The sequence below is a fragment of the Syngnathoides biaculeatus genome, chromosome 5, assembly GCF_019802595.1.
Source record: "Syngnathoides biaculeatus isolate LvHL_M chromosome 5, ASM1980259v1, whole genome shotgun sequence".
Classification (NCBI taxonomy): domain Eukaryota; kingdom Metazoa; phylum Chordata; class Actinopteri; order Syngnathiformes; family Syngnathidae; genus Syngnathoides; species Syngnathoides biaculeatus.
The window spans coordinates 27,128,591-27,155,708 of NC_084644.1; the positions used below are offsets into that span (position 1 = coordinate 27,128,591).

Below are 27,118 nucleotides of genomic sequence, written 5' to 3' on the forward strand. Positions count from 1 at the left end.
AAAAAAAATAAAAACTGTTCGCCAGTCTGTCCGAGGGCAAATATCGGCATCATCACTGAGTAAGGCAGACGTGTGTACCACTACCATCATTAGATTTTATAATAATATAATATAATAAATATACATTAACTGACATTTTAGTTGGGGGAATCTTAAAAATAATTCTTTATTAAAAATAAAGAACATTCTTTACTTCGAAAATTAACAGGATAAAGCATGTGCATGTACAATGTAATCAACCAACATAAACTCCTGGATCAAAGTAGTACCAACACATCCAAGTTTTTTGTAGATATGAGCTGTTCCCCAGCCATTTATTTATTTATTTTGTACTGCAAACAAAATTTGGAGTTACTGGCATTAAATGGCGGCGGTGAAAAGTCAACAAGCAGCAGTTTGGCAGATGGTGAACAATTTCCACAAAAAGAGAACTTGTGAGTGCTTACTGTAAACCCAAGTACATACGCTGTTGTGTATTGAACCTATTCATCCATCCATCCATGCATCCATTTTCCAAACTGCTCATCCTCACTAGAGTCACTGGCGTCTTCATTTAACCTACCACATTTATATAAAAAAAACGAGAAAAAAAAACAACCAAAACCTATGGTTTGCACTCACATTCACACATACGGGCAATTTAGAGTCTTCAAACAACCTACTTCATGTTTTTGGGGATGTGGGCGGGAATCAAGAGCACCCACTGAAAACATGGGGAGAATGCAAACTCCATACAAGTGGGGCTGGGATTTGAACCCTGGTTGTCAGAACAGTGAGGCTGATATGCTACCCCGTTGTCTACCCTAACGCCTCTGTATTCAACCAAACCACATAATTTTGCCTTACATAAATCACTTGGCTTCATGCTAACAAATAATGGGAAATGCCATAGACAGGCTAAGGAAACTGGCATTGATGTTACAGTGTTTATATAGTTGTATCTTTATACAACTTATATTTGAATACACACAGTAGTAAAACGTGGACTAACACTCACAGGCAAATATTATTTACCCTCTACGAAAAAATATAGAATTAAATGTTTTGTGCTTCATCATCAAATCTATGTGGAGCATGTCTGTATGTATTATACTTCTCGCTGGTGGCCAACGCGGGCATACTAGAAAAAGAAGGATGCAAGCATGAAATCATGACACACAAACTGGTTAATTATTTACATCTTGTTCAATTATGTTATTAATGTTCATATGCTTGTATAAAATACCATACTTTAAAGTGCTATTTTTCTAATAATAAACTCCTAATAATGGCATTTCCATTTCAGCTTCTGTATTTCAGTGTGAAAGATGTTTTGATGGAAGTGATCTGGACAAGCCGAAAGGAAAAGAAGAAGATGAACGTGTTTCGAGTTATGAGTGTGGTGATAGAGAGAATTAAACTCCCAAGTCAAGGCACCACTTTACATTACAAAGTCAAAACAAGCATTTTCAATCACTGAGTGTCATTCATGGCTAATGCTCTGAGGAAAGGAAAGTCCTCCCACTGGATGGTGGCCGCTTGTGGCTCCTCCTCAGGCTTGGCCAGTCCAAAAAAGCACTTTGAACCTTCTGTCGCGTCCACGTTCTGGTAGCTCTTTGGACTGGGCAGCTCCTCTGACTCCAGCAAGGGCTGCGAGGACTCAGAGCGCAGGTATTCGTGAGGATGCCGAGCAGGAAAGATGACGGTGGCGTAGGGCACCGAGTCGCTGTTGGAGGAGGAGAACCCTGGGATGAAAGGGGAGTCGCAGAGAGACTCTCCGAGGTCGCTACTGTCCTCTGTGTTGTTCAACCAGGCAGTGACATCGTCTTCCTTGTTGGGCTTTTGGGGTATTTCCAGTAAGCTCAGGTGGGACAGGTATATTGGATTTGGTTCCTTGGAGTCCCATGAAGATCGGATATCCTGCAAAAAGGGAAAGTTTAGTCATTGGACATTTAGTCAATGTACAATAATCCCCCAAAGGAGTGAATTTATTGTATTATTTATATGTATTTTGAAGCTCAAGGCTGTTGGCAGGTCAGCTAAAAATATGTTTATTGTATTTTCTTACTGTTTAATAAAGTGATTGAAGGAACACCAGCGGCCGTTTCCATCCGCCCTCTATCCAAATCACTTCTTATGGATTACAATTCTTCCTAACAAGAGGTTGTAGGCTATATTCAATTACCTCATGTTTACGTTATTGCAGACGTGTAGTTGTGTGACCTAAGCCGGTTGTACTTTCCAAATGGCATATTGCACTCTAGCTTTTTTTTTTAATTAAAGGTAAAATGATTCCAAATTTTGGACATTGTTTCTCTTTAAAGTATTTTCCTCTTGGCTTGCACATATTGCTATGTGAGTCAGGAGTAACAGTCCTTGTGGAAAAACAATGGGCACAAAATCCAACGATGTAGCGAGTAATCCGCATTACAACTTCTGTGCTATAAAATAATATGCGAGGACTGAACCAGCAAAAGTCAAATGGTGATATAGTGAGCGATGACTGTAGTGGACTACAGTAAGTAGCAAACATATTTATTTGTAATAGGCATACTGGAGATTGAACACTTTCAAGTCGTGAGAAACCCACGAGCTTTGTTCTAGTCACTATAATAAGATTGACGTAAAGATGTAAGCTGTACTCTGGGTTCCACTTGCCTCACATGTTTAAGACCATGCTGATGGATATTTATTTTGTATGGTTTAATTTTCTCAATAAGTGACCGACTGTATTCATTTCAGGATGGAATCAGGCCCCGAGCAGCAAACGCTGCTTGTTTGTGTTTGCTGCACCACCGTAAGACCTTGCCAACATGTATTTTGTTTATCAAATGTTTTTACATTCCGAATTGTGTTTGACATCAAAATACTTTTTCAAGAGTCGCAGAGGCACTTTTACAACCATTAGGTTGCGGTTCTAAAGAACTATTTTTGTTTGCACTTGGTGCATGGCTGTAAGATCATTTTCTTTGTTCATTGTTTTTATTTTCTCCATTGGTGATACTGTTTATTTGACATGGTCAAAATTCTTGTCTAAGAGTGGTAGAGACACTTGTAAGCATTACGTTCAGATTAAATCAGATTCTCACCTGTTGCATGTCTGTAAAACCACACCAATTTTTGCATTGGTACATTTTATGTCTTTATTTTCCCCGAAAGGAAAAGAAGGTGTTTTTTCTTTTTTTTGGGTTGAAAGCTTGACAAAACACTTTCAATATATCCACATAAAGATTGGATCAGGTTTGTACTTGCTGAATGGCATCAGAACCATGTCAATTTGTATTTTGTTTGTTCTATGTTTTTATTTTCTTAAACATTTACGTGACAGTATCAATATTGTTGTGTACAAGTGCGGAGGGCTTATCGACAGTATAAACATTACGTACAGATCCATTAATGTTTTGCACTTGCTGCACGGCCATTGGGGCCATTTTAGGTTGTGTCTTTAGATTTTTAATAAGAAAATTCTTGTATATTTGTATATTAATCATGGGTGGGGGCGGCAGATCCTGTGCAAGAATGGTACAAAGTAGAAGCACAAAATGCCACAGGCCACCTGTGTGGATTGTGAGGTCCAGCTTTTGATGCTGCTGTTTGCAGGATCGGGAACATCTGGCCAAAAATGCACTTTCAGCCTGTGAGAAGGAACCATAAAGAATGAAAGACATCCAACAGAGTCACAGCCTGAAAGGAGAAACATGGCATCCTTCAGCTTCTATCTTGCTTACCTATTATGTTTGGAGGAACAGAGTATGACCATAAAAATGATCACAGAAAATACAGCAACTGATGTACCCACTACAATCATCGCAGAAGAAATAGGATCTGAGGTGAAAAACACAAAAATCACATGACAGTTACTAGTTATATGATTTTATATCTTTTCACGTCATACGTACCTCCAGGTGACAAAACTTACAATTGCGACATTAGTTAACACATTTTTCAGGTTAATTGACAAAGGTAGAGAGCGATTACAAAAGCAGGGTAACTGACTTGAACAATGATTCGAGCGTTCATCTCTACTGTCATGATGTGTGAAGTGTCGGTTGAAAGGAAGATGTTCTCGAAGGTAGATTGTTTGCATGGGGGATGGAATGCCGCTCTCATTTTACTTTTCAACAGTTGAGTTGATTCCAAAATACAGGTGGTGGAAATTCTGACATATAGTAATTTCTTGTGTATAATGCACATTTCTTTTCTCCAAAAAAGTCAACTGTGTGTATTTGTTGCAATGATTATTGATTAAATTAAACAATCTTTCACATCTTGGAAATCGATGTTGCCATCTAGAGGTTATTAAAAAGTTGTAAAATTTCATTCTAATACCACACCACCACCTAGAGGTTATGAAAGAAAAACGTGTACACGTTCATTTTAGTATGCCACTGCCAACTCCTGGTTCTGAAAAAGTTGTCGCCCACACTTTCATTCCAATATGACAGGGGTACATGTGACTGCAGATACTGTATATACAGTGTGTACTCCCAAGTTTACATCTTCTTCTTTTCCTTTCGGCTTGTCCCGTTAGGGGTCGCCACAGCGTGTCATCTTTTGCCATCTTAGCCTATCTCCTGCATCTTCCTCTCTAACCCTAACTGCCCTCATGTCTTCCCTCACCACATCCATAAACCTTCTCTTTGGTCTTCCTCTCGCTCTTTTGCCTGGGAGCTCCATCCTCAGCATCCTTCTACCAATATACTCACTCTCTCGCCTCTGAACACGTCCAAACCATCGAAGTCTGCTCTCTCGAATCTTGTCTCCAAAACATCCAGCTTTGGCTGTCCCTCGAATGGGCTCATTTCTAATCCTATCCAACCCGGTCACTCCGAGCGAGAACCTCAACATCTTCATTTCTGCCACCTCCAGTTCAGCTTCCTGTTGTTTCTTCAGTGCCACCGTCTCTAATCCGTACATCATGGCCGGCCTCACCACTGTTTTGTAAGCTTTGCCCTTCATCCTAGCAGACACTCTTCTGTCACATAACACACCAGACACCTTTCGCCAGGTGTTCCAACCTTCTTGGACCTGTTTCTTCACTTCCTGACCACACTCTCCATTGCTCTGTATTGTTGACCCCAAGTATTTGAAGTCTTCCAGCCTCGCTATCTCTTCTCCCTGTAGCCTCACTCTTCCCCCTCTACTTTTTTCATTCACGCACATATATTCTGTTTTACTTCGGCTAATCTTCATTCCTCTCCTTTCCAGTGCATGTCTCCATCTTTCCAATTGTTCCTCTGCGTGCTCCCTGCTTTCACTGCATATGACAATATCATCTGCGAACATCATGCTCCAAGGGGATTCCAGTCTAACCTCATCTGTCAGCCTATCCATTACCACTGCAAACAGGAAGGGGCTCAGAGCTGATCCCTGATGGAGTCCCACCTCCACCTTAAATTCCTCTGTCACACCTAAGGCACACCTCACCATTGTTCTGCTGCCATCATACATGTCCTGTACTATTTTAACATACTTCTCTGCCACACCAGACTTACGCATGCAGTACCACAGTTCCTCTCTTGGTACTCTGTCATAGGCTTTCTCTAGATCCACAAAGACACAATGTAGCTCCTTCTGACCTTCTCTGTACTTTTCCACGAGCATCCTCAAGGCAAATAATGCATCTGTGGTACTCTTTCTAGGCATGAAACCATACTGTTGCTCGCAGATACTTACTTCTGTCCTGAGTCTAGCCTCCACTACTCTTTCCCATAACTTCATTGTGTGGCTCATCAACTTTATTCCTCTATAGTTCCCACAGCTCTGAACATCCCCTTTGTTCTTAAAAATGGGAACTAGAACACTTTTCCTCCATTCTTCAGGCATCTTTTCGCCCGCTAGTATTCTGTTGAATAAGTTGGTCAAAAACTCCACAGCCATCTCTCCAAATTGCTTCCATACCTCTACCGGTATGTCATCAGGACCAACTGCCTTTCCATTTTTCTTCCTTTGTAGTGCCTTTCTGACTTCCCCCTTAGTAATCATTTCCACTTCCTGGTCCTTCACTCTTGCCTCTTCAACTCTTCCTTCTCTCTCATTTTCTTCATTCATCAACTTCTCAAAGTATTCTTTCCATCTATTTAGCACACTACTGGCACCAGTCAACACATTTCCATCTCTATCCTTAATCACCCTAACCTTCTGCACATCCTTCCCATCTCTATCCCTCTGTCTGGCCAACCTGTAGAGATCCTTTTCTTCTTCTTTCGTGTCCAACCTGGTGTACATGTCTTCATATGCCTCTTGTTTAGCCTTTGCCACCTCTACCTTTGCCCTACGTCGCATCTCGATGTACTCCTTTCGCCTCTCCTCAGTCCTCTCAGTATCCCACTTCTTCTTCGCTAATCTCTTTCCTTGTATGACTCACTGTATTTTGGGGTTCCACCACCAAGTCTCCTTCTCCCCTTTCCTACCAGATGACACACCAAGTACTCTCCTGCCTGTCTCTCTGATCACCTTGGCTGTCGTCGTCCAGTCTTCCGGGAGCTTCGGTTGTCCATCGAGAGCCTGTCTCACCTCTTTCCGGAAGGTCGCACAACATTCTTCCTTTCTCAGCTTCCACCACATGGTTCTCTGCACTACCTTTGTCTTCTTAATCTTCCTACCCACCACCAGAATCATCCTACATACTACCATCCCATGCTGTCGAGCTACACTCTCCCCTACCACTACTTTACAGTCAGTAACCTCCTTCAGATTACATCGTCTGCACAAAATATAATCTACCTGCGTGGTTCTACCTCCGCTCTTGTAGATCACTATATGTTCCTCCCTCTTCTGGAAATAAGTGTTCACTACAGCCATCTCCATCCTTTTTGCAAAGTCCACCACCATCTGCCCTTCAAAGTTCCTTTCCTGGATGCCGTACTTACCCATCACTTCTTCATCGCCCCTGTTTCCTTTACCAATATGTCCATTACAATCTGCACCAATCACAACTCTCTCGCTGTCTGGGATGCTCAGAACTACTTCATCTAGTTCCTTCCAGAATTTCTCTTTCAACTCTAGGTCACATCCTACCTGTGGTGCATAGCCGCTAACCACATTATACATAACACCCTCAATTTCAAATTTTAGTCTCATCACTCGATCTGATACTCTTTTCACCTCCAAGACATTCTTAGCCAGCTCTTCCTTTAAAATAACCCCTACTCCATTTCTCTTCCCATCTACTCCGTGGTAGAATAATTTAAACCCTGCTCCCAAACTTCTAGCCTTACTACCTTTCCACCTGCTCTCTTGGATGCACAGAATATCAACCTTTCTCCTAATCATCATCTCAACCAACTCCTGTGCTTTTCCTGTCATAGTCCCAACATTCAAAGTCCCTACACTCAGTTGTAGGCTCTGTGCATTCCTCTTTTTCTTCTGACGCTGGATCCGGTTTCCCAAGTTTACATACCCTGGTAAAATCTTTGAAATACTGAAAAACTGTTGTTTTTTTCTGAAACACAACTGATGACTAAACAACCATTATTAAGTTCTTTATGCTCAGTGGTCGGTCAATGTATTTTGGAGTATTTGACTGTGCAACCCCAAACATGAAAAGTTGCCATCAGCATTTTGAGTTTAATCACCTGGAATGGCGGCTATCGCTTACAAGCATTTGGAAAAAGTAATAATGTGAAATAATACAAACTCATTTCCTTGATGTCAAATTGAACCATGGACCCGTTGGAGCTCCCGCCGTACGTGCTAACCATCAACACAGCATCATAAACAGACAAGGAGTTGAGGCCTGTTAGGACCACTTTACGCTCTTCTAGGTCTCCTGTTGCCACTAAAATGACAGTGATGCATGAATACATTACATAAAATTAAGTACACAAAACTTTTTTTTTTTTTTTTTTCAAATAAATTTGTTTACCCTGTACTGTTTTTGTCTCATCCCAGTAAAACAATCTGTAGCTTTGGATGATCCCGTTCCGTTGCTCCAAAGGTATTTCATCCCAGGTGAGTTCCACGTGGTACTGCCAGGTCTTTTTAATTGTTATCTTTGGAACCATAGATGGAGCTTAAATAAAAAAAAAGAAGTTAATGATCATTCTAGTTCGTAAGTTATTTTTGCAAGGGTACAGGGAAACATATTTGGTTGATTATTATTTATATATGTCATTTGTATTATTGAAATATAAATCACTATTAAATTGTGAAAAGGTAAATAAACAATTTTTGAAATTGAAAATTTTAGCTAATGGATTACAGCGTCAATTGACTGCTTGGAGAGTAAATTAATGTATAACAGTGGTTTTCTTTGTTTATATATGAAGTTTCCGCTTTTTTGTGAAATTGTAAAATATTTTAATGTGTACAATAATTTATTACAATGTGCTAAGAAATGATCAAATCTTACTTCATTAAAAGGCTAAACATGCATTAAACTTTTATTATGCATACTGTGAAACAAATCCAAACTATTTACAAATTATTCATTTCATGGCTAATTCTTTTTGTAAAAATTAGAGAAAGTCATTAAAATATATTGAATAATTAAGCATTTCAATGTGTAGTAATTTTTTTAAAATTTTAAATAATTTATCACAATAAAACTAATAATGATTTCATTTATGAATTAATTAAACATTGTGAAAGATAGTCAGAAATAATTATATTTAACATATTCATTCATTATTTACCACATAACCATTTTATGCATACACAAAAACACACACATTGTATGTATGGACCATATACAAACTAAATCCGTCTCATAGTCTTTATTAGAATTCTTTTTTAATATATAAATTGAATTATTGCATGAAATCAATGATTACATTTTCCTTGATGTATGATCTGAAAAAACACTATAATTAATTGTTAATTTCTCTATTTAATTTTGATTATTCTTGTTTAATTTTGGCACACACACACATTCACACACACAAAAACAACCCTCATTAACTAAAGCGTTTAGGCCAATAAAAAAAGTTTATATTCCAGCCACAGGAGGGCACTGTTACATTACAAAACAGCTCCCCCACATCATCTTGACTAAAGTCGAGTTTTCTCCCCTTTTTTCCGCCTGTGCCTTGTCTGGCTCAGTCAGCTTTTTTTTACTCACCCTTTTGCAATGAATAGGCATTACAAGTGCGAGGCGGGCCAATTCCGTCCTTAAATCTTGGATACACGGAGATCCCGTAAGGCTTGTACGGCTCAAAGATGCCTGCAGAAAAGAGCGAGGGAGGTTGGAATGTATCCGTAAACTCCTAACAGTGTGTAAAAGGCAGGTCCCTGTCGAGCGAATTTTTGGGGAGTGAAGCGAGCGCCTGTTGGTGAGTTACGAATCAACATTAGGGAGGTTTAAAGTTACAAAGCGGATTTCACAGAGCACATCTTGCACAATGTGTATTTGCTCCACTTGTGCGAATTATCTTAATTATATCTAATGTGAAACAACACCTGTTTAAAATGCAGGAGAAAGTCAAGTGTGATGTCATAAAAAGGGATGGGATACCCAAATAAAGCTTGATTTGATAAGATTGATATAATTTAATCTCATTACAACCGTGACACAGTTCACTCCATTTACAATGAAACAGAGTGAAGAAAATAAGTAATTGAACACCCTGCTATATTACAAATTCTCCCACTTAGAAATCATGGAGGGGTTTTAATTTTTTTTTTGTAGGTGCATGTGTATTTTGTGTATTACCAACAGTCACCTTGGAAACGGTGGTGCCATCTCTTTTCAGGTCATTGACCAAGTCCTGTCGTATAGTCCTGGGCAGATTCCTCACATTTCTAAGGATCATTGAGACCCCGCGAGGTGATATCTTGCATGGGGCTCCACTCCGATTTAGATTGACCGTCATGTTGAGCTTCTTCCATTTTGTAATGATTGCTCCAACAGTGGACCTTTTTTCATCAAGCTGCTTGGCAATTTCTCCGTTGCCCTTTCCAGCCGTGTGGAGTTGTACAATTTTGTCTCTGGTGTCTTTGGACGGTTCTTTGGTCTTGGCCATGTTACGTTTGAGTCTTACTGATTGTATGGGGTGGACAGGTGTCTTTATGCAACTAACGACCTCACACAGGTGCATCTGATTCAGGTTAAGACACGGATTGGAGGTGGACTTTTAAAGGCGGACTAACAAGTCTTTGAGGGTCAGAATTCTATCTGATAGACAGTTGTTCAAATACTTATTTGCAGCTGTATCACACAAATAAATCGTTAAAAAAAATCATACATTGTGATTTCTGGATTTTCCTTTTTAGATTATCTCTCTCACAGTGGACATGCACCTACGATGAAAATTGAAGACCCCTCCATGATTTCTAAGTGGGAGAACTTGCAATGTAGCAGGGTGTTCAAATACTTTTTTTTTTCCTGTATGATTCAATCAATGTACAACATGAAGGAATTCACTCCAGTTACAATATGATAGGATTCACTCCATCCACGATGGGATATGATATGATTCACTCCAATTGACCCCTCCCCGTGCAAGGCACTTAACCACGCCTCCTGAAGTGAAGTCACGCCACGTGCGCTGACGTAAGACAAACAGTAAAAATGGCAAATACAATACAATACATTCTGAACTGAGACAGACTCCATGTTTCTGATTTCATTCAAATCAACGATATATTATAGATTCTAAATACAATACATTCTTAACTGAGAGAGACGCCATGCTTCTGATTTCATTCACTCATTCACACGTAGCAATGTTATGCTCGCGAAGAACGTCTCATTCATTTATACGAGACGTGTATTAAAAATCAAATTTAGGGCATATCTTCGTGCAAACACAGTCTGGTTAAGCTTCGGCCGCGAGCCAGCAAGAAAGCGATACGTTTGTGCAGTCCGATCATCGCTAAATATCGCTCAATGAAGAATAAGTGTGTCAATCGTTCACACGTAGCGGTGTTATGCTAGCGGAGAACATCTCATTCATTTATACGAGACGTGTATTAAAAATCAAATTTAGGGCATATCTTCGTGCAAACACCGTCTGGTTAAGCTTCTGGCCGCGAGCCAGCAAGAAATCAATACGTTTGTGCAGTCCGATCATCGCTAAATATCGCTCAACAAAGAATAAGTGTGTCAATCGTAGCAGTGTTATGCTCGCGAAGAACTTCGAATTCATTTATATGAGACATGTATTGAAAATCAAATATAGGGCATACCTTCGTGCAAATATATGTGTTCCGGTTGATATTAGATGGATTTAGTTGATGATGCGGTCTTCCACAATGTTTGATCCATCGAAGGCATTTTTCGTATTGGGTCTTCAGTTTGGAAAGGGTACGAATTGAACTCCACCAACTAGCCTTTCAGGATACCTGTCGTCACTATTACAAAGTCCGTGACTACACCTCTTAACCATATTTTTTGTTAAATAACCCAAATACGCGATAAAACGCTAACTAAACCTATACTGGACCATGCAATGTTGTCTGAGAAAATGGCGGGAGCAAAAACGGGCTTTGGTTTATGCAGATCTCTGGCCTCTGATTGGTCAGTGACGCGGATAGCGCAATATCCACGGAGGGGTCAATTACAATGTGACAAGTCTGAATCCAACCACAGTACAATTCCATTCACTCCATTTGAGGTCCAATACAATTTACTAGATGTACGACGTGGTATTCATTCAAAGCATGATGTAACACGATTCACTCCAATTTAGCTGTAATACCATTTAGTTCAATTCAGATATGAACACATTTTGACATGACATAAAATCATGACTATGGCCCATACTCAAATTATGCCACAAAATAAGACACTGAAAGATACCTGCTAAAACGAGACTCGATAGATTTCGTCCTGCAATCTCAAAGTGAACAAAGGACAGGTCATTGTTGAACAGAGGTCTCCATTCCACCACGTAATCGACGATAGTGGGCGACACAATGTTTTCCCACTGGACCAGAATGGACCCATTATCACGTGTGGTGGTGCTAATGTCGAAAATTGCCTCACCGTCTGCGGATCAGAACGGTTAATTGTCATGAATGAGCTATTCCCCAAGACAAAGCGTTTCATATTGTACCTTTGGGATGGTAGATTCGGACTGACGCTGGGGTGGATTTCCCAACTGCGTTCAGGGCCATCAGATACACTTTCCTGGCTTTTCTGGGAACCTGGAAAGAACAGTGATTCCCGGCCGTGGCGCACAGCTTCCCCCTCTCACTCGATGCTTTCAGCAGTGACACCACGTACGACACGTTCCGGCCGTTGGCTCGGAATCGTTCCGATGGCTGAAAAGGACAAAGGAAAGGATTGCAGATCCTTGAATAACAGCTATTCCAAACGTAGCAGATTGTGTGCAGGTGACAAATGTGTACCTTCCAAAACAAGAGCATGTTGCGTTGTTTGTGCATGTGATCCCCGATAACCCTCATCCATGTGTCGAGAGTTCCAGTGGGAGCTTGGAAAACAAAAAAATTATGATGAAAAAGAATAGGAAAAAAAAACTATGACATTCAATGAAATACTTCCAAAGTTGTATTGTGAGAACTTTTGAATACCACAGGATGTTAAACACATTGAAACGAGAAATGCAAACAAACCCAGTCAAAGAGACAAATCGTATTCAGGAGGATTCTGTGGGCAGTGAGAAAATAGAAATACTGCACCAAAGGAGAGACTGTGGCCTTTTTCCCACAACAGGTCAAGAGAAGTGAATGAAAACCATGCAGCTTTAAATGGCATCCGTTGTAACGAGATACAACTATCAGACAACAATTAAGGAGAACGAGGGCAAGGAAACATTTCATTCAGGAGGACGTGAGCAGCAAAAAAAAAAAAAAAAAAGAAACACCGTGGCAAAGTAGAGACTGGTCCAATTCACACGACAAGGTGAGAGGAGTGAGTGAAAATCACTCGGCCTTGAATAAATCGGAAAGAGACAGGACGAACCAAAAGCAACACTGGAGGAGAACGAAGGCAAGGAGACACAATTCATCCAAGAGGAGACTGAGGAGTGAGAAATCAGAAACCCTGCAGTAAATTAGAGACTGCAGTCCCATTCACACAGGAGAAGGCATTGCTGGGTGTTAAACTTCAGACCCTGGTCCTAGATTTCCATTATTTCCTAATATTAGGTACTAAGACTTGACAAGCTGATACAGTATTGCCTTTATCTTTTTACCTCTGTTATAGCTGCCATCCTACCTTTGCCACTACGCCCAAAGCCGATAAATTTCCGGCAGAGTGTTGGTTGTGGGCTTTCCTGCAATTCCCTACCACACAGTTTCCTAATTTTCCAGCCATTTCTCTTACACAACTGCCATCTTGTGTCTGATACTACCTCCAAAGCAGGAAAATTTCTTGTTGTGCTTTGCAACCCCACTCCGTGGGATCATTTTTTTACACGAGAAGGTGGGAGAAGTGCATTTTAAAATCTACTGCTTGGCTTGGTTTTCCACTCCACTTGCATTCTCTTTCACAGAACCACTATTTCGATAAAATGGCGGGTTGCACTTTGCCTTCCTCCACCGTGTTGATACATTTCACATAAGAAAGCAGAAGTACAGCATGTGTTTTCCTTCACATCCTGCTCATGGGTTTTCACAAATCACCTTCATACAACTGCAAGTGTTGCACCTATAATACTGCCTATGGACCTGTCACCTTCACCCTCTTCCTCTTTATGTTTTCCTCGTTCACAAATGAAGGGAGGGTGAAGTCAGTGCTCTCCGGGTACTTCCTTTCACACAGCCGTCATTTTGCCTCTGATACTACCTCCAAAGTCGACAAATTGTCGGGCTGTCGTCAACCAATCCATCTTTCCATTCTGTGTTGATCCCTTTTCTACAAATTTCAAGGGTTGTAACTCGAGTGGTGGAAGATGGACAAAATTGTACATCCGAATGTTTTCTATTGCGATAACATATATATATAATTTTTTCCTTTAAATTACGCGAAGATAACGGTAATTGTTCAGATTTTTTTCTCCATTTATAAAATTTCCATTTTATATTGATAGCTGAATTAAATGACTGAAAGACAAGAATAAAAAAAAACCCCACAAATATCCATTGGCTAAAAAAATACCATTCAAACTATTCAATAGTCCAACCAATTTTAAAGGAATGCAGTAAAGTGCAAAGAATTCAGTCATATAAAAATTAGTACTAGAGATGTTTCCAAATGTTCTATTTTGATTCAACACAAAGACAACCAGTCTAATTTAATGGAGGACAATAGAAAACTAAGAATATTTACTGATCCTCTTGGGAGGTTAAAATTCCAAGGATTTGGACAAGTTTACCTTAATACCTCTAAAAGAGTAATCGATTATCAAAAGAAACGTTTATTAATTTGAAAACCAGTTCGTTGTTTTTTGAACATATCAGGAGAGGTGACTGTCAAGTGTTACTTTCTGCTATTTCCTTTAAATATCACTTCGTCCTCTGATACGACATCAGAAGCTGGCAAAATGGCACGTTGACCTTGCCCACTTGCGTTTTGATGGCTTTCACCTGAAACGGGATGTCAGTTGTTAAACTTCACATCCTGGTCATGGCATTCTTTTTCACCCAGCCCCACTCCCGTTTTTGTTTCACCTCCGTTACTACCTCACAATCGATGTCATTGGTGTCAATGCCTACCGGTTTCCAGGGTGACCGCAGACTGGCTGCTGCTCCATTCACTCCAGGGACTTTGCTGGTATCTAACTCGGATTTGGGCCATGTACTGCATCCCGTGCAGCAGACCACGCTGGTACATTGGCCTCTTGGGCGTCATCTCGTTTAAGATCTGAAATGTCATTGTGGATGAAACTGCAGTGGTACCTCAATTTATGAGTAATACAAATTATGGGTCCCCCCCCCCAAAAAAAAAGAAAAGGTGCACCACTATCACCAAAGCACTTTCATATTAATATTGACTGGGACAAGAAGCCAAACACTCAAATTACAGTGGAAGCCTCATTTGTTGCTATTTATCTGTTTCTCCCCCCAAAAATCAGACTAAAACTGAATTGTATGAAAACTGAAGCAAAATTTCTAATGAGAATATTTTAAATACAATCTATTCCAGACATCCACATATATGAACATATAATCCACTTTACTTAGAGTAACTCTAGTTGAATGATCAGAAAACAATTAAAAACAATTAATTAAACAATACAAAGAAACAAAAATCAATAAATCAATGGACCGTTTATCAACTGTGTGAATATTGACCGTATTGTACAAAAACTGGGACAACATTTCAGATAAAACAAAATTTACAAAAACTAGGGCATATGGAAACATTTTGGTGTGTTACTTTTGACTTAAGTATACAGTACTTCAGAAAACCAATTTAATGTATTTTTATTATCTGTATTTTACAATACAGTGCTATTTCTATTTATCAAAACCAGAACAAATATATATATATTGTTTTCACAGACTGAATCAAATTAGTAGCATTTCGATTCATTTCATCAAACAAATTAAACTCTTAAGTCAAGGTATAACTATAAAGGTCTCAGTATTTTGATAGACAAGTTGAGTGGTGTACTTACTGGTCGCTCGTCCCACAAGTTGTTCGCCGCTGTTTTGAATCGGACTTGAAGACTGACAAAGTCTTTCATCCAGACCTGGTGCTTCTGAAAGTCCCACCTTAGCCTGAGGCAACTAAGACCCCAAGCTTGCAGCTTCATAATCTTTGGTGGGTCAAATTTTGCTGGAATAAAACAGTAAATTTAACAAGTTAATTACTTCTACAAAGCATTAAAGCTTGTTTGTTGATTAGCAGTACCACAATACTACATAGTGTGTGTTTCTTTCAGCTTGTCCCTTTCAGGGTCACCGCTGCGTATGATATCAGATGAACGCACATATTTGTCTGGCACAAGTTTTACAGTGGATGCCCTTCCTGACGCAACTCTTCTCAGGGAGTGGAGACCCCAGTGGGATACGAACCCACAACCCCTGGTTTACCAAACCAGTGCTCTAACCACTGAGCTATGGGGCCCACCACAATACTACATAGTACACATGGATTTTAATTAACCGTGACATGGGGACCGTTCCAGACGGGGAAAAGTGAAAATTTATGAAAAGGTGACCACCATTAAAATTGCATATATGCAAGTATGAAATTAAGTAAACCAGCGATAAAGCGTTTTATGAGCTAGTTGCACTCCTCCTCCCCTGCATAAAAAGGAAATCTGAAAAATAAAAAAAACAAAATAATTGAAAATAAAATACGATTTAAACAAATTAGCGTCACCAATGATGTAGTGGTACACACGCCTGACGTTGGTGCAGGCAGCGGTGGGATTGATTCCCGCTCAGTGATGGGTGTTGAAATCTCCACTGCAAGTGACTGGTGATCAGTTCAGGGTGGAGTCTGCCTTTTGGCCAAAATTAGAGTCCTTGCGAGGATAAGCGGCTTGGACAATGGACATGAAACAAATACAAAAAAAATCTGAATCCCTGGTCAAGGTGTGAAGGTCTGCTCTTCACAGACGGTATCACACTTTCACACGTGTAGTACTTTTCTACCTTCAAGGTACTCAAAGCGCTTTCACATTGTCTCCTCATTGACCTACTGACCGAATAACATCTGGAGCAACTTGAGGTCCAGTATCTTGCGCATGGACATTTTCACATTGTCACAAAGCCAGGGGGCCGAACGCAAAACCTTCGTGTTGGGAGACGACCACTCTACTACCTGAGCCCTGCCGTCATCTTTAACCTAAACTACATTCACTTATCTCGGGCCACGTGTTTCAAGTCCATCACGTTAGTACCCCTTACTAGCAAAATCGAGTTACCTTGTCGAAACGACTACCTTCCTGTGCACTCATGTGAGTTTTCTTTCTCTTAACCAGACACGAGGACAGAGAAGACCACGCTGTGTTCTCAGCCCTCTCTTCACCCACAATTCCATCTCCTACCATGATGACACAATGGTCAATAGCCTTATCACCGGTGGAGAAGAGACAGCCAACAGGAATGAGATGGCTCAGCTGGTGTCCTGGTGCTATGAAAATAATCCCTCTTTAAACTCTAAAAAGACTACAGACATGATTATTGATCCAAGGCACATTAGTTTACACAGCTGGTCATCTGTCGGACTCAGGTGGAGTGGGGGAAAACCTTCATACTCTGAAGACTTCACACACAGCACATCGACAGGAAGGCTCAATAGAGATGGTACTTGTTGAGAACAACCTTGACAGATGCACAGTGGGAAGGATCCTGATCACCTCTATCACATTATGGTATGAGACCTGGATCGTATTGTACAGGAAGGCTTTCCAGTCTGTCGTCAAAACTACACAGCAAATTTTTGGGAGGAGCCTCAACATCACTACACTGCACTTATGACAGATGTGCCTCAAAGAGGGCACACAACATTTTCAGTAACAGCAAACATCCACCGCACATACTTTTCAAACTTTTCTCATTTGGGTAACACTTCAGGAGTGCAGCAGACAGAACATACTGTATGAGATCACAATCTGTGCACTATAGTACTCGTATATTCCTGCTCACTTTAAACTTTACACTGTGCAATACCACAGCAACACACAATACTGTACTTACACAATATACATATCTTTCGTTATTTAAAAAGCTCTTTTTTTAAAAAAGGCTTTTATATTCTTTGTTCAAGCGGGAAAGACAAGCAAAGTAAGAATTTCATTGCTCAGTACTACCTGTTGTATTTTTAATATACATAACACAATAAACATTTAATGTATGTTGTTTTGACTTTTGGCTTCTCCCATCATTTATAATATTGATTAAAAAGGATTCCAAAAAACCCAAATAAACAACAACAACAAATAAATACAAGAAATTAGTTAAATGACTTAATTACTACATTAAATGAAATAAAACAATTTTACTCCTGAAGAATAGCCACACAATAGCTTGATGGAAAACTCTTTCTTTGATGCCCTTTTATCTATCAAATGCGATAAAAACACAAATAGGCAAGTAATGTAACTATTAAAGTAAGTATTAAAGGGTGAGAGGTGAAAACTAAGAAGAACTGACCTGCAATTGTGAGCCCTAAAAGTACTTACTGTCATAATATTGATCAAAAGAAACAACATACACCCCCAAAAAGTAGTTTTTCCACAAGAATCTGCAAAATCCAAGTGAATCAAAAATCAAAAGAATCTGTCATGCTCCTGGCTTCCTGCCCAGGCTGGGCGTGGCCAGCCAATTAGTCAGCGCACACCTGCACCTTGTCCCGGCTGATGACTCTCAGTATATATAGGACCCGGGGGACAACTAGTCCTCCGCCAGATCGTTGCCCTTGATGCCTCGTTCCCGCACTCTCGTTTGTTTGTCTTCTGCTCTCTATCTACCGACACACACCTGTCCCTTGACTACCCTCGTAAGCCTGCCGTTACTATTACCTCTGCTTGTTTGGACTGTCTGCCTGATCTTTGACCGAATAAAGGTTACCTCTGGAGTCGTGCATTTGGGTCCGCCCTCGAGCCCCGTTCGTGACAGAATCGAAGAGACCGGGCTCTTCTTGTTTGTTGAATTTGTAACCGTGCACCCCCCTCCCCCAAAATAAATAAATTCAAATATGACTTTGGCTATTGCTAATAAGGCACTGATACGAATGAACCCTGACAGAAAAAAAATGATTGAAATAAAATCCCATTTTTCCCACATTGACTACCTGAGCTGACTGGTTCCAAAGTGAGTGGTTCTGATCTTGCCTCCCCGAGCGGATTCACAGCCTTCACATAGATTTCCATTTCCGAGAAGAAGGCGAAACCGGAGCGAGGGATGGTGAAGCTGCGGTCCCCCGGTTGCAGCTCATACGTGTGGTTCAAATGATCATCCCTGAAATAATCCCTAAAGAAGATTGCAGACTTTTGGAATCCCGACACGTTCATTCAGCTTCCGAGAATTGAATGGATTCTTTATTGATTACCGAATGTGCGTGTGGAGGGTGTACTTGGTGGGCAGGTTTGTATCCGGCAGGCTGGCTTCCCACTGACAGGTCAGCCTTTCGGGGATGGACAAGTTGGCCTGACAGCTTGGCCGCTGAGGCACCGGTGGTGGATCTGCAATGTGAGCCTTAAACATTACACGTATTGCAGAATTGTACGCACAATGCACGTACGTACACTGTATTAGTTTAGCCTCCAACATAGAACACAATCTTTTCTGTGATACTGGTTGGCTGACAAATGTATTCACAAAAACTTTAAGATGTTATTGATCTGACGCACAAAAGAAAAACCCATCTTGTAATCTTATTTTTTTTAATCAAGGAAAATACAAATTTATTCTTGTAATGTAAGTATATTTTTTATATGACATCAAACTTTTAATATGCTTTTCTCCCAAGAAAACATTAATCTCCTAACAAAAATATTAACTTTAAGCCATATAGAATTTATTCTTTTACTATCGTATCTTTCTTTTTCTGACAAAAAAAATAAAGGTCTTGTTTTTTTAAACACTTCAAAATTTATCACTTAATTCTGCCCCCCACCCTAAAAAAAACAAAGAAAAATTCTTACATCCGGCTCGGATTTCCAGCCCCCCGACGATGTGACCCGGCGAGGTGCCGAGGCAGCAGGTGAGGGTGGCCCTGCTGTGGTTGAAAGCCGGGATCAGCACCTGGTAGGCTGGTCGGCCGCTCCCGTCGGCCACTCGAATAACGCCGGGGAGGACCCGGTCGTCAAGTCGCCACTCAACATCGTGTCTGACCTGTCCGGCTAGTGCGGGGCAGTCGTCGTTGATGACGCAGGTGGCCGTCACTGGCGAGCCCAGCGTGACCGCTAAACTGGATGCATAGACGCTAGCGCATGCTTGCCCGTCAGCCACTTAAGTATGAATGAAGAGATGAAAATTGTTCAATATTTGCTCATCAATTGGGGTGTGACAATGCATTTAAGATGAGAACTCTTATGTCAGTTTAAGGCTCAATTTCATGACTTTTAACTCGTAACAAATACATTAAATATTATTTTAATCCTGCAATATTACCTTATTTTGTGTTTTTTTTTAATTAAAGAAATGATGACATCCTACTCACTTTCTAGAAAATACTAAATTGTACTGGAATTATTAGACTTAAAAAATGCCTAAAAATGAGTAAACTTGTAATGTTATGACTAATTTATTGGAGAAAAAAAACCTCAGATTAATCTTGCAATTTTGGGGGGAGAATAATTGCAATGGCAATGTGGCTGTGTTATGATTTATCTCTTTTAGAAATTTACTTTAATCTCACATTATTAGCATACAAATTTTTGAGAAAAATACATTATTCTAGTAATATTAAGACCAAAAAATGTCTTAAAGCACAATATATGGCGCTGTTTTCTTCCAAAAGAATTTTTTTTTGGAATGTAGTGTTTTGTGGGAAAAAAGAATTCTCTGATGATATCATAACCATTTATTTACAAAAATTATATTGGTGGAAATAATATGTCAATCTGGTTAAATGGTATTCTTTGGAAAAAAAAAGACTTGAACATCACATCATTACACACTTAAATGCCATTTTGTTCTCATAATGATGCAACTTTTGAAAGAAAACTTAAATGTCATATAACTTATTTTTAATATGACCACTTTCGAACTATTAAAGTCTATAAAGGGGTTTATTTGCATAGTTTTGTTTGTCTGTTTCGTGCGGCCCTACCACTCCTTTGTACTCCCCCGTGTTTGACAACATTTTCTGAAGCTAATTTAAAATTGCGCGACACCTCACAAAGTTCTGACAGCCGAGTAATAGCAACACGATGACATGGGGAATCATCTCGGGCTTCGCTATTTTCCATCGTAAAGTGACACTTACCGTATTTTGCTGCGTTCATGGCCGCCAGCGTGACAAGCACTGACATCCATGCGCCCGCCATGACGCCAAAACCTGTCAAGCAGCCCCCCACCCCAAAAAAAAACATTGGGTGTCACATTTCCGACATGTCTATAATTTATTTTCAAGTTATTGGGCTAGATGGATGAAGGATTCAAAAAAATAATAATTTGAGAGTGATGCTCAACTAAATTGCACGTGTAATCTCATGGCATCAACAAGCTGTTGCTTCTTCGAGTAAAATAATGATAGAATATCTTTCCACTACTTACCTTTCCACACACATGAAACTGTGGGTGACTGAAGTCTGGAATTTGTTTGTCTGCGCTGGATTGAAGGGGAGGAAGCACACATTAATTATTAATAATATTAGTGCACAAGATTTTATCCATATAAATGTATTTTTGGCATTCTGTTATAAAGATAATTATGGGTAAATCATAAATGCAAGAGTGTAGGTGATAATACCGTACTTGCAATCTTAAATTATTTCTTTTTAGGAAAGGACTACACGCCAATTCCTGTTTTGAAAAAATGTAGACAACTACCATGAAAACAATAGCAAAAGATGAAAGTACCTTCACAGGCTGAGCTGCACTGTGTTTGTTTCCATAGTAGACCCAAATATGATTAGGGTGCCAAGCACTTTAACCGTTACCTAATCTGTCAATCAACTACAAATTCTACAACCTGCAAAATGGATGCTACTGGGTCTACCATCTTTTGTGTGCCTACACGTCTCCATATAGGAGAAGAGAAAATACAAAAACCTAAATCCTCCGATGACTGTACGTACTAAATCTCAGTTTCCACACCATGACAATGAGGCGCTCTAAAGTGCTCATATGCCAGCCTAAAATCCAGTTTGCATCCTGGCGGTCTTGTGTCATGATCCTGCCGCTTCAGCACGAGCTGTGCGGGTGCCCACGTGGCTGCGCTAATTGGGAGGCACACACCTGCGCCTCATGCGGGCTGATCATCCCCTGTATATATAGGACCCGGTGACGACTGGTCCGGCGCCAGTTCGTTGAGCTTTATGTCCCGTTCCAGCACTCTCGTATTCCTGATTGAACCTGTGTGTACCGACCTTCGTCCGTTCTCCGACCAACCTTCTGCACCGGACTGCCTGCTCGATCCTCTGCCTACAATAAACTTGTCTCTTCTTGAACTACCTTGCGTCTTCCGAGTTCCTGCATTTGGGTCCTACTCTCGTTTCCGATGGGACGTGACAGAACGAACTGGCCCTCACAGGACCCAGCAGGAAAGACCCGGCGTCGCCGGGACCGACGCAAGGTAGACCGTCTGCCGGAGGACCAAGCCTGTCCGATCCGGGTAGGCTCTCTGATGTCCTCCGCTCCCGTGTCTTACGCTCCGCCAGCAAGGTATGAATACGTCCCGAACACGACCCGTCCGGCTCCTCATATTCTTCTGGACTCTGACTTTTCGGAATATGAGGAGGACCGTGATTTGTTTGGCCGGGTGCCTGAGTACGACTCCGACGACTTGGATTTTGAATCTCTTTGCCCGGTTTTTCATCCCAGTCAGTTTGCTCCGCCTCCCCGCGTTTCCAGCACCCGAGCGACTTCGCCCTGTAGATCCAAGTACACCTATCGGTACGAGGGAACCCGCTCGGCCATCTACCCGGGACCTCCGCGTGGCGGCCAGAGGAGACGCCCCGGCCGGGCGCTCCCCGGTGCCTCCCGCTGCGCGGCAACTAAGACATCGTCCTCCCACTCCTCGCCGGCAATGGCGAAACCGGAAGACCCGCAGCTGGTGGTGAAGCTTCCAGCCCAGAGGGAGGAGGTGCCACCAAATCACGAGGGGTTCCGCCGTGAAATGCGGGCAGTGATAGAGCGGCAGAGCACCGAATTGGCGGCTCTCACGACCCAGGTCCGGCAAGGATTGGCGAACCAGCCGAGCTACGCTGACGTCGCAACGGCGACGGACTCGCTGCTGACTCAGGTTCACGTTGCCGTGGAAACCGACCCGCCCCCTTGCCAAGTGCACGCCGCAGTGGGAACAGACTCGCCACCTCGCCAAGTGCACGTAGCTGTGGAGACTGACCCGCCTTCTCGCCATTCCCACGTCGAGGTTTTGGCGGTTCCAAGCAGAGCTCACGCGGCAGTTGGAACTGACCCGCTCCCGAGACACGCCCACGTGTCAGGTTCGACTGACTCTCTGCCTACTCAGGTTCACGTTGCCCTGGAAACGGATTCGCCACCGCGCCACGCCCACGTTGCTGTTTCAACGGATGCACTGCAAGCTCACGTGGCAGTGGGGACCGACCCGATGCCGCCTCACGTTGCTGTCAAGGAGGTGGCAACGTCTCCACAGCCGCCTCTCGTCCGCGCTCTGGAGTGTCAGTGGCGACCGGCCCGCGGACGCTCCACACTCCTGCTCTGTCGGCGACCGGCCCGCGGTCGCTCCCCGTTCCTGCTCTGTCGGCGACGGGCACGCCCATATGTTCCTGTCCAGGAGGTGGCGACAGTTCCCCAGCCGCCTCACGCTCCCGTCCAGGAGGAGGTGGCGATGACGATGGGTGTGCCGCCTTCTCACGTTGCTGTCCAGGAGGGGGCGGTACTGGCGTCGCCTTCTCACGTTGCTGTCCAGGAGGGGGCGGTACTGGCGTCGCCTTCTCACGTTGCTGTCCAGGAGGGGGCGGTACTGGCGCCGCCTTCTCAAGTTGCTGTCCAGGAGGGGGCGGTACTGGCGCCGCCTTCTCAAGTTGCTGTCCAGGAGGGGCGGTGCTGTCGCCGCCTTCTCAAGTTGCTGTCCAGGAGGGGGCGGTACTGGCGCCGCCTTCTCACGTTGCTGACTAGGAGGGGGCGGTACTGGCGCCGCCTTCTCACGTTGCTGACCAGGAGGGGGCGGTACTGGCGCCGCCTTCTCACGTTGCTGACCAGGAGGGGGGCGGTACTGGCGCCGCCTTCTCACGTTGCTGACCAGGAGGGGGCGGTACTGGCGCCGCCTTCTCACGTTGCTGACCAGGAGGGGGGCGGTACTGGCGCCGCCTTCTCACGTTGCTGTCCGACAAGAGCTGGGGAGTTCTGATGAGCCACCCCGGAGCTGGAGAGACTTCGGGATGGTGACGGTCAATGCTCTGGTCCTTCTCTCCATCATCCTATTCACTCCAGATGGCTCCCAGCCGCTTCATGACCTGGCCTCGTTGGCGACCAATCCCTGGTCGTCTTGCAACGAGGGTGTGGGAGGTTCTCGTCCGGAGCAGTGGCCTGCCGCGTTCTGGTTCCTGCTTCGCCGTTGGGTTCCTCACAGAGGTCGTCCGCCCGAATCGCCCCATGGGGACCCTGGTGCTTGGCGTCCGGGTTGTCCTCCTGACCTGTCCGCCCGGACGTCTCGTGTTTGGTGGCCTGGATGGCCACCAGTCTGGGGTTCAGGGGGGGCCTCGTGACAAAATGCTAAATTTTTTTCAAAATTTTCAATGGTTTTTCAGGGTAAAAAAAAAGATTTATTCTCATAGCACATGTTTTTTCTGTCCTTTCCATCCATCTTTTTGTTTTACAACCAAGCAACATTATTGTAGGTGCCAGTTGTGTTGTGTACACATATGCAAGTGTGTTGCAATGATGATTCTACTACAGCCTCCATATGTTTCCTTTCCCGCTGCTGGTGGAGGAGAAGGAGGAGGTTTATTGCAACACTCAAGATTTAGCAATATCCTTGACACACAATACAATTACACACTGCATACCACTTCCTCCTTTTTTCTATTTGTTTCTCACACTAAGCCCACTTACTTTTTAGAAAGAAATAGAAATTTACGTGCATCTTTTAGATGAATTGACATTTAACTCAGTTGGGATAAAAATTCCACTTTTTGTTTTCAAGAGGTTTACTACAGAGAGGTTTACAAGAGGTTTAATATATTATCTTAGTATTAAATGTATGGCACAAACCCGAACACGGCAACGCTCTCGTTTTGCCACAGTTGTACAGTGAGGAATATCTCAACAAATTCTAACATCTAAATTGGGCCACAACAAAAGATTACTCTTATAATTGAGAAATTTGTTGATTATTCTTGTGGATTAATTGAGCAATGGGATTTTCAAAAAAAATATTTTCCATCCCTTTATTAAATCCATCCATCAATTTTCTGAGCCGCTTATCCTCACAAGGGTCGAGGGAGTGCTGGAGCCCATCTCAGCTGTTAACGGGCAGGAGCCGGGGTGCACCCTTAACTAGTTGCCAGCCAATGGCAGGCCACATGGAGACAGACAACAGTCACACAATCACACTCAGGAGCAATTTAGTGTCCAATTAATCCCCCTTTATTAAATATTGGACGTTATTTTAAAGTGACAGAAAATTCACAAACATAAAGTGATGATGAATCACTTAGTGGGTTGGTCTCTAATGTCTGTCTGAAAATAGGAAAAAAATGTCCGCAATTGTTTTCCAAAATAAAGCAGATGTCTTATTTATAACAAACACAATAATCAGTCTGCTTTCATGGAGATCTACACAAATCAGAGAATCACTGTTGAGAGGCTGAAACTGTGAGGATTTGGACCATTTAAAAGTTAAAAAAGGTCTTTCAACGATCAAACGGATCATCAAAATAGTTCACAATAATTCATTGATAAAGAATTAGTCGTTGATTAATTGTCGCGCCTCCAATGAAAATGCTATCACTGTAAACAATCAACAAGACTTAAGAGTAGCAGCTTACCTAATCCATACTAAAATAAAGAAAGAAATCCCAAATGGCAACTTGAAAAAGAGGCTACCACTTGGTAATCGTAAATATTGATCTGGATTACTAATTGATTTTGTAATTTTTTAATAAAGAGAACTGATTGTTTCACATGCTGTTTTTAATAGAAGAATAGAAAGACAATAAACATGACGCATTACTACAGTTCATATTGTGTGGTAAGATTCCCATCTGCCAACATGAAAAATGGTATCATTTGGGAATAATAATGGTAATAATCATATCCCACATTTTTTCAAGAAGAGGAAAGATAGTTGTTTCATATCCTCTTTTAAATAAGTAGACTTAGTGTAAACATGCAACACTAAATTGATACAGTGAAGAAAATATTGCAAAATATCAACATCAAACTCACAATTTATAATTGGTGAAGCATTAATAATGATATAATATCCAAAGCTAGTTGTTTAAAAAGTCTGAAGTAGCTCATGCGATAGTACGTCCATATTCTGAGGAAAACATTGCCGAATGTCAACACCAAAGGAAAATCTCGCCATACTATCTCACATTAAGAAAATATTTTTTTTACGCAGATAGTACGACATTGCTTAAGCAACATTAAGTCCATACTGTAAGGTAAATGTTTCCAAATGCCAACATAAAAGAAAATCTTCTAACTCTGAAATCTTTAAGAGGAGGATAGTAAGTAGCAGCACATTTAGGCAAAAGCTGATGGACCGTATGTGGTAAAATGGTTATCATCAGTTGTGGAAAAAGAGCATCAAACGTTTTGAATATAAAGTACAGATGAGAACTTCAACTCACCACAGACGGCAGGATCACGTGCAGCCGGGCTCGGACTAGCTACGTCCACACCACATGTGGTCGTGAAGAAAAATGTTGTAAGTGATTTGAAAGTAGAAGCAGTCAAGAAGAAGGGAAGAGGCCCTTGAATGACGGACTGTCAGGGAGGAGGTGGAGGAGGAGGAGGACAAAACAAAGGTTTTTCAAGCAGACTAACCAAAGACAGTTGCAAGAAGAACTAATATTGAGACTTTTCCCTTTGATAAAAGACATGACTGACTTCAAAGAGAAAGACAAATGTTCTTTTCCCAGAAAAAAAACTTTATTCACATAAATTAATTTTTTTATCTCTTGCAAGATTATGATTTTCTTTACATAGTTACAGCTTCTTCCATTGTGATTTTTTTTAAATTCATTCTTGTGATTTATTTTCTTAAAAAAAAATAATTCAACTTTTATCTTGCAATATTCTGTCCCCCCCAAAAAAGTATGAATTCATCCCTTTCATTATATTTTTTAATGAAAAAAATCAGTTAACAACAAAACACAACAACTCCAATATTGTAATTTTTTAACAACAATTTTAATCTCATAATGCTCTGTAAACCATTTTAAATGACCTAGATTTCTGCATAGACTGGGCATAAAATATCACCTTACTTTTGAGTATTCTAAAACTAAAACCACACAAACGATTCTTGTGTACGTTTCCATGTTTATCTAGACATAACACTAGAGTGTGGGAAATATCTGAACCCCTTGGCTAATAATTTGTCTGAAAGATAATTGGAGTCAGGAGTCAAGCTAACCTAGAGTCTTCTTCACCAACAGACCCCAGACTGTGAGAATTGCTCCCACCTTTCCTCCACACTGAGCAGCGGCTCACCACAGGGCTGTGTGCTAAACCCCCT

The 27,118-nt window shown here is 41.6% G+C and overlaps 1 protein-coding gene and 1 non-coding gene across 3 annotated transcripts; both read right to left on the reverse strand.

The window, feature by feature from the left end:
* Positions 1-150: 150 nt before the first annotated feature.
* Positions 151-26,382, reverse strand: csf3r (colony stimulating factor 3 receptor). Of its 2 annotated transcripts, none has more exons than XM_061819863.1 (17): positions 26,229-26,382; positions 21,001-21,055; positions 20,711-20,782; positions 19,425-19,730; positions 18,830-18,962; positions 18,572-18,750; positions 15,444-15,604; positions 14,539-14,686; positions 12,271-12,353; positions 11,976-12,183; positions 11,720-11,908; positions 9,041-9,142; positions 7,847-7,993; positions 7,619-7,759; positions 3,708-3,804; positions 3,536-3,614; positions 151-1,899 (listed from the first exon to the last, which is right to left on the reverse strand). In XM_061819863.1, the coding sequence occupies exons 3-17, from the start codon at positions 20,769-20,771 to the stop codon at positions 1,453-1,455; spliced, it is 2,481 nt and encodes an 826-aa protein (XP_061675847.1). In that variant the 5' UTR covers positions 20,772-20,782; positions 21,001-21,055; positions 26,229-26,382; the 3' UTR covers positions 151-1,452. The 2 variants fall into 2 exon arrangements, with proteins under 2 accessions (XP_061675847.1, XP_061675848.1); XM_061819864.1 differs by lacking the exon at positions 26,229-26,382 and adding an exon at positions 21,307-21,588.
* Positions 15,823-15,895, reverse strand: trnat-ggu (transfer RNA threonine (anticodon GGU)). Its single transcript has one exon. It is a non-coding gene; the product is annotated as a tRNA-Thr (tRNA).
* Positions 26,383-27,118: the final 736 nt, after the last annotated feature.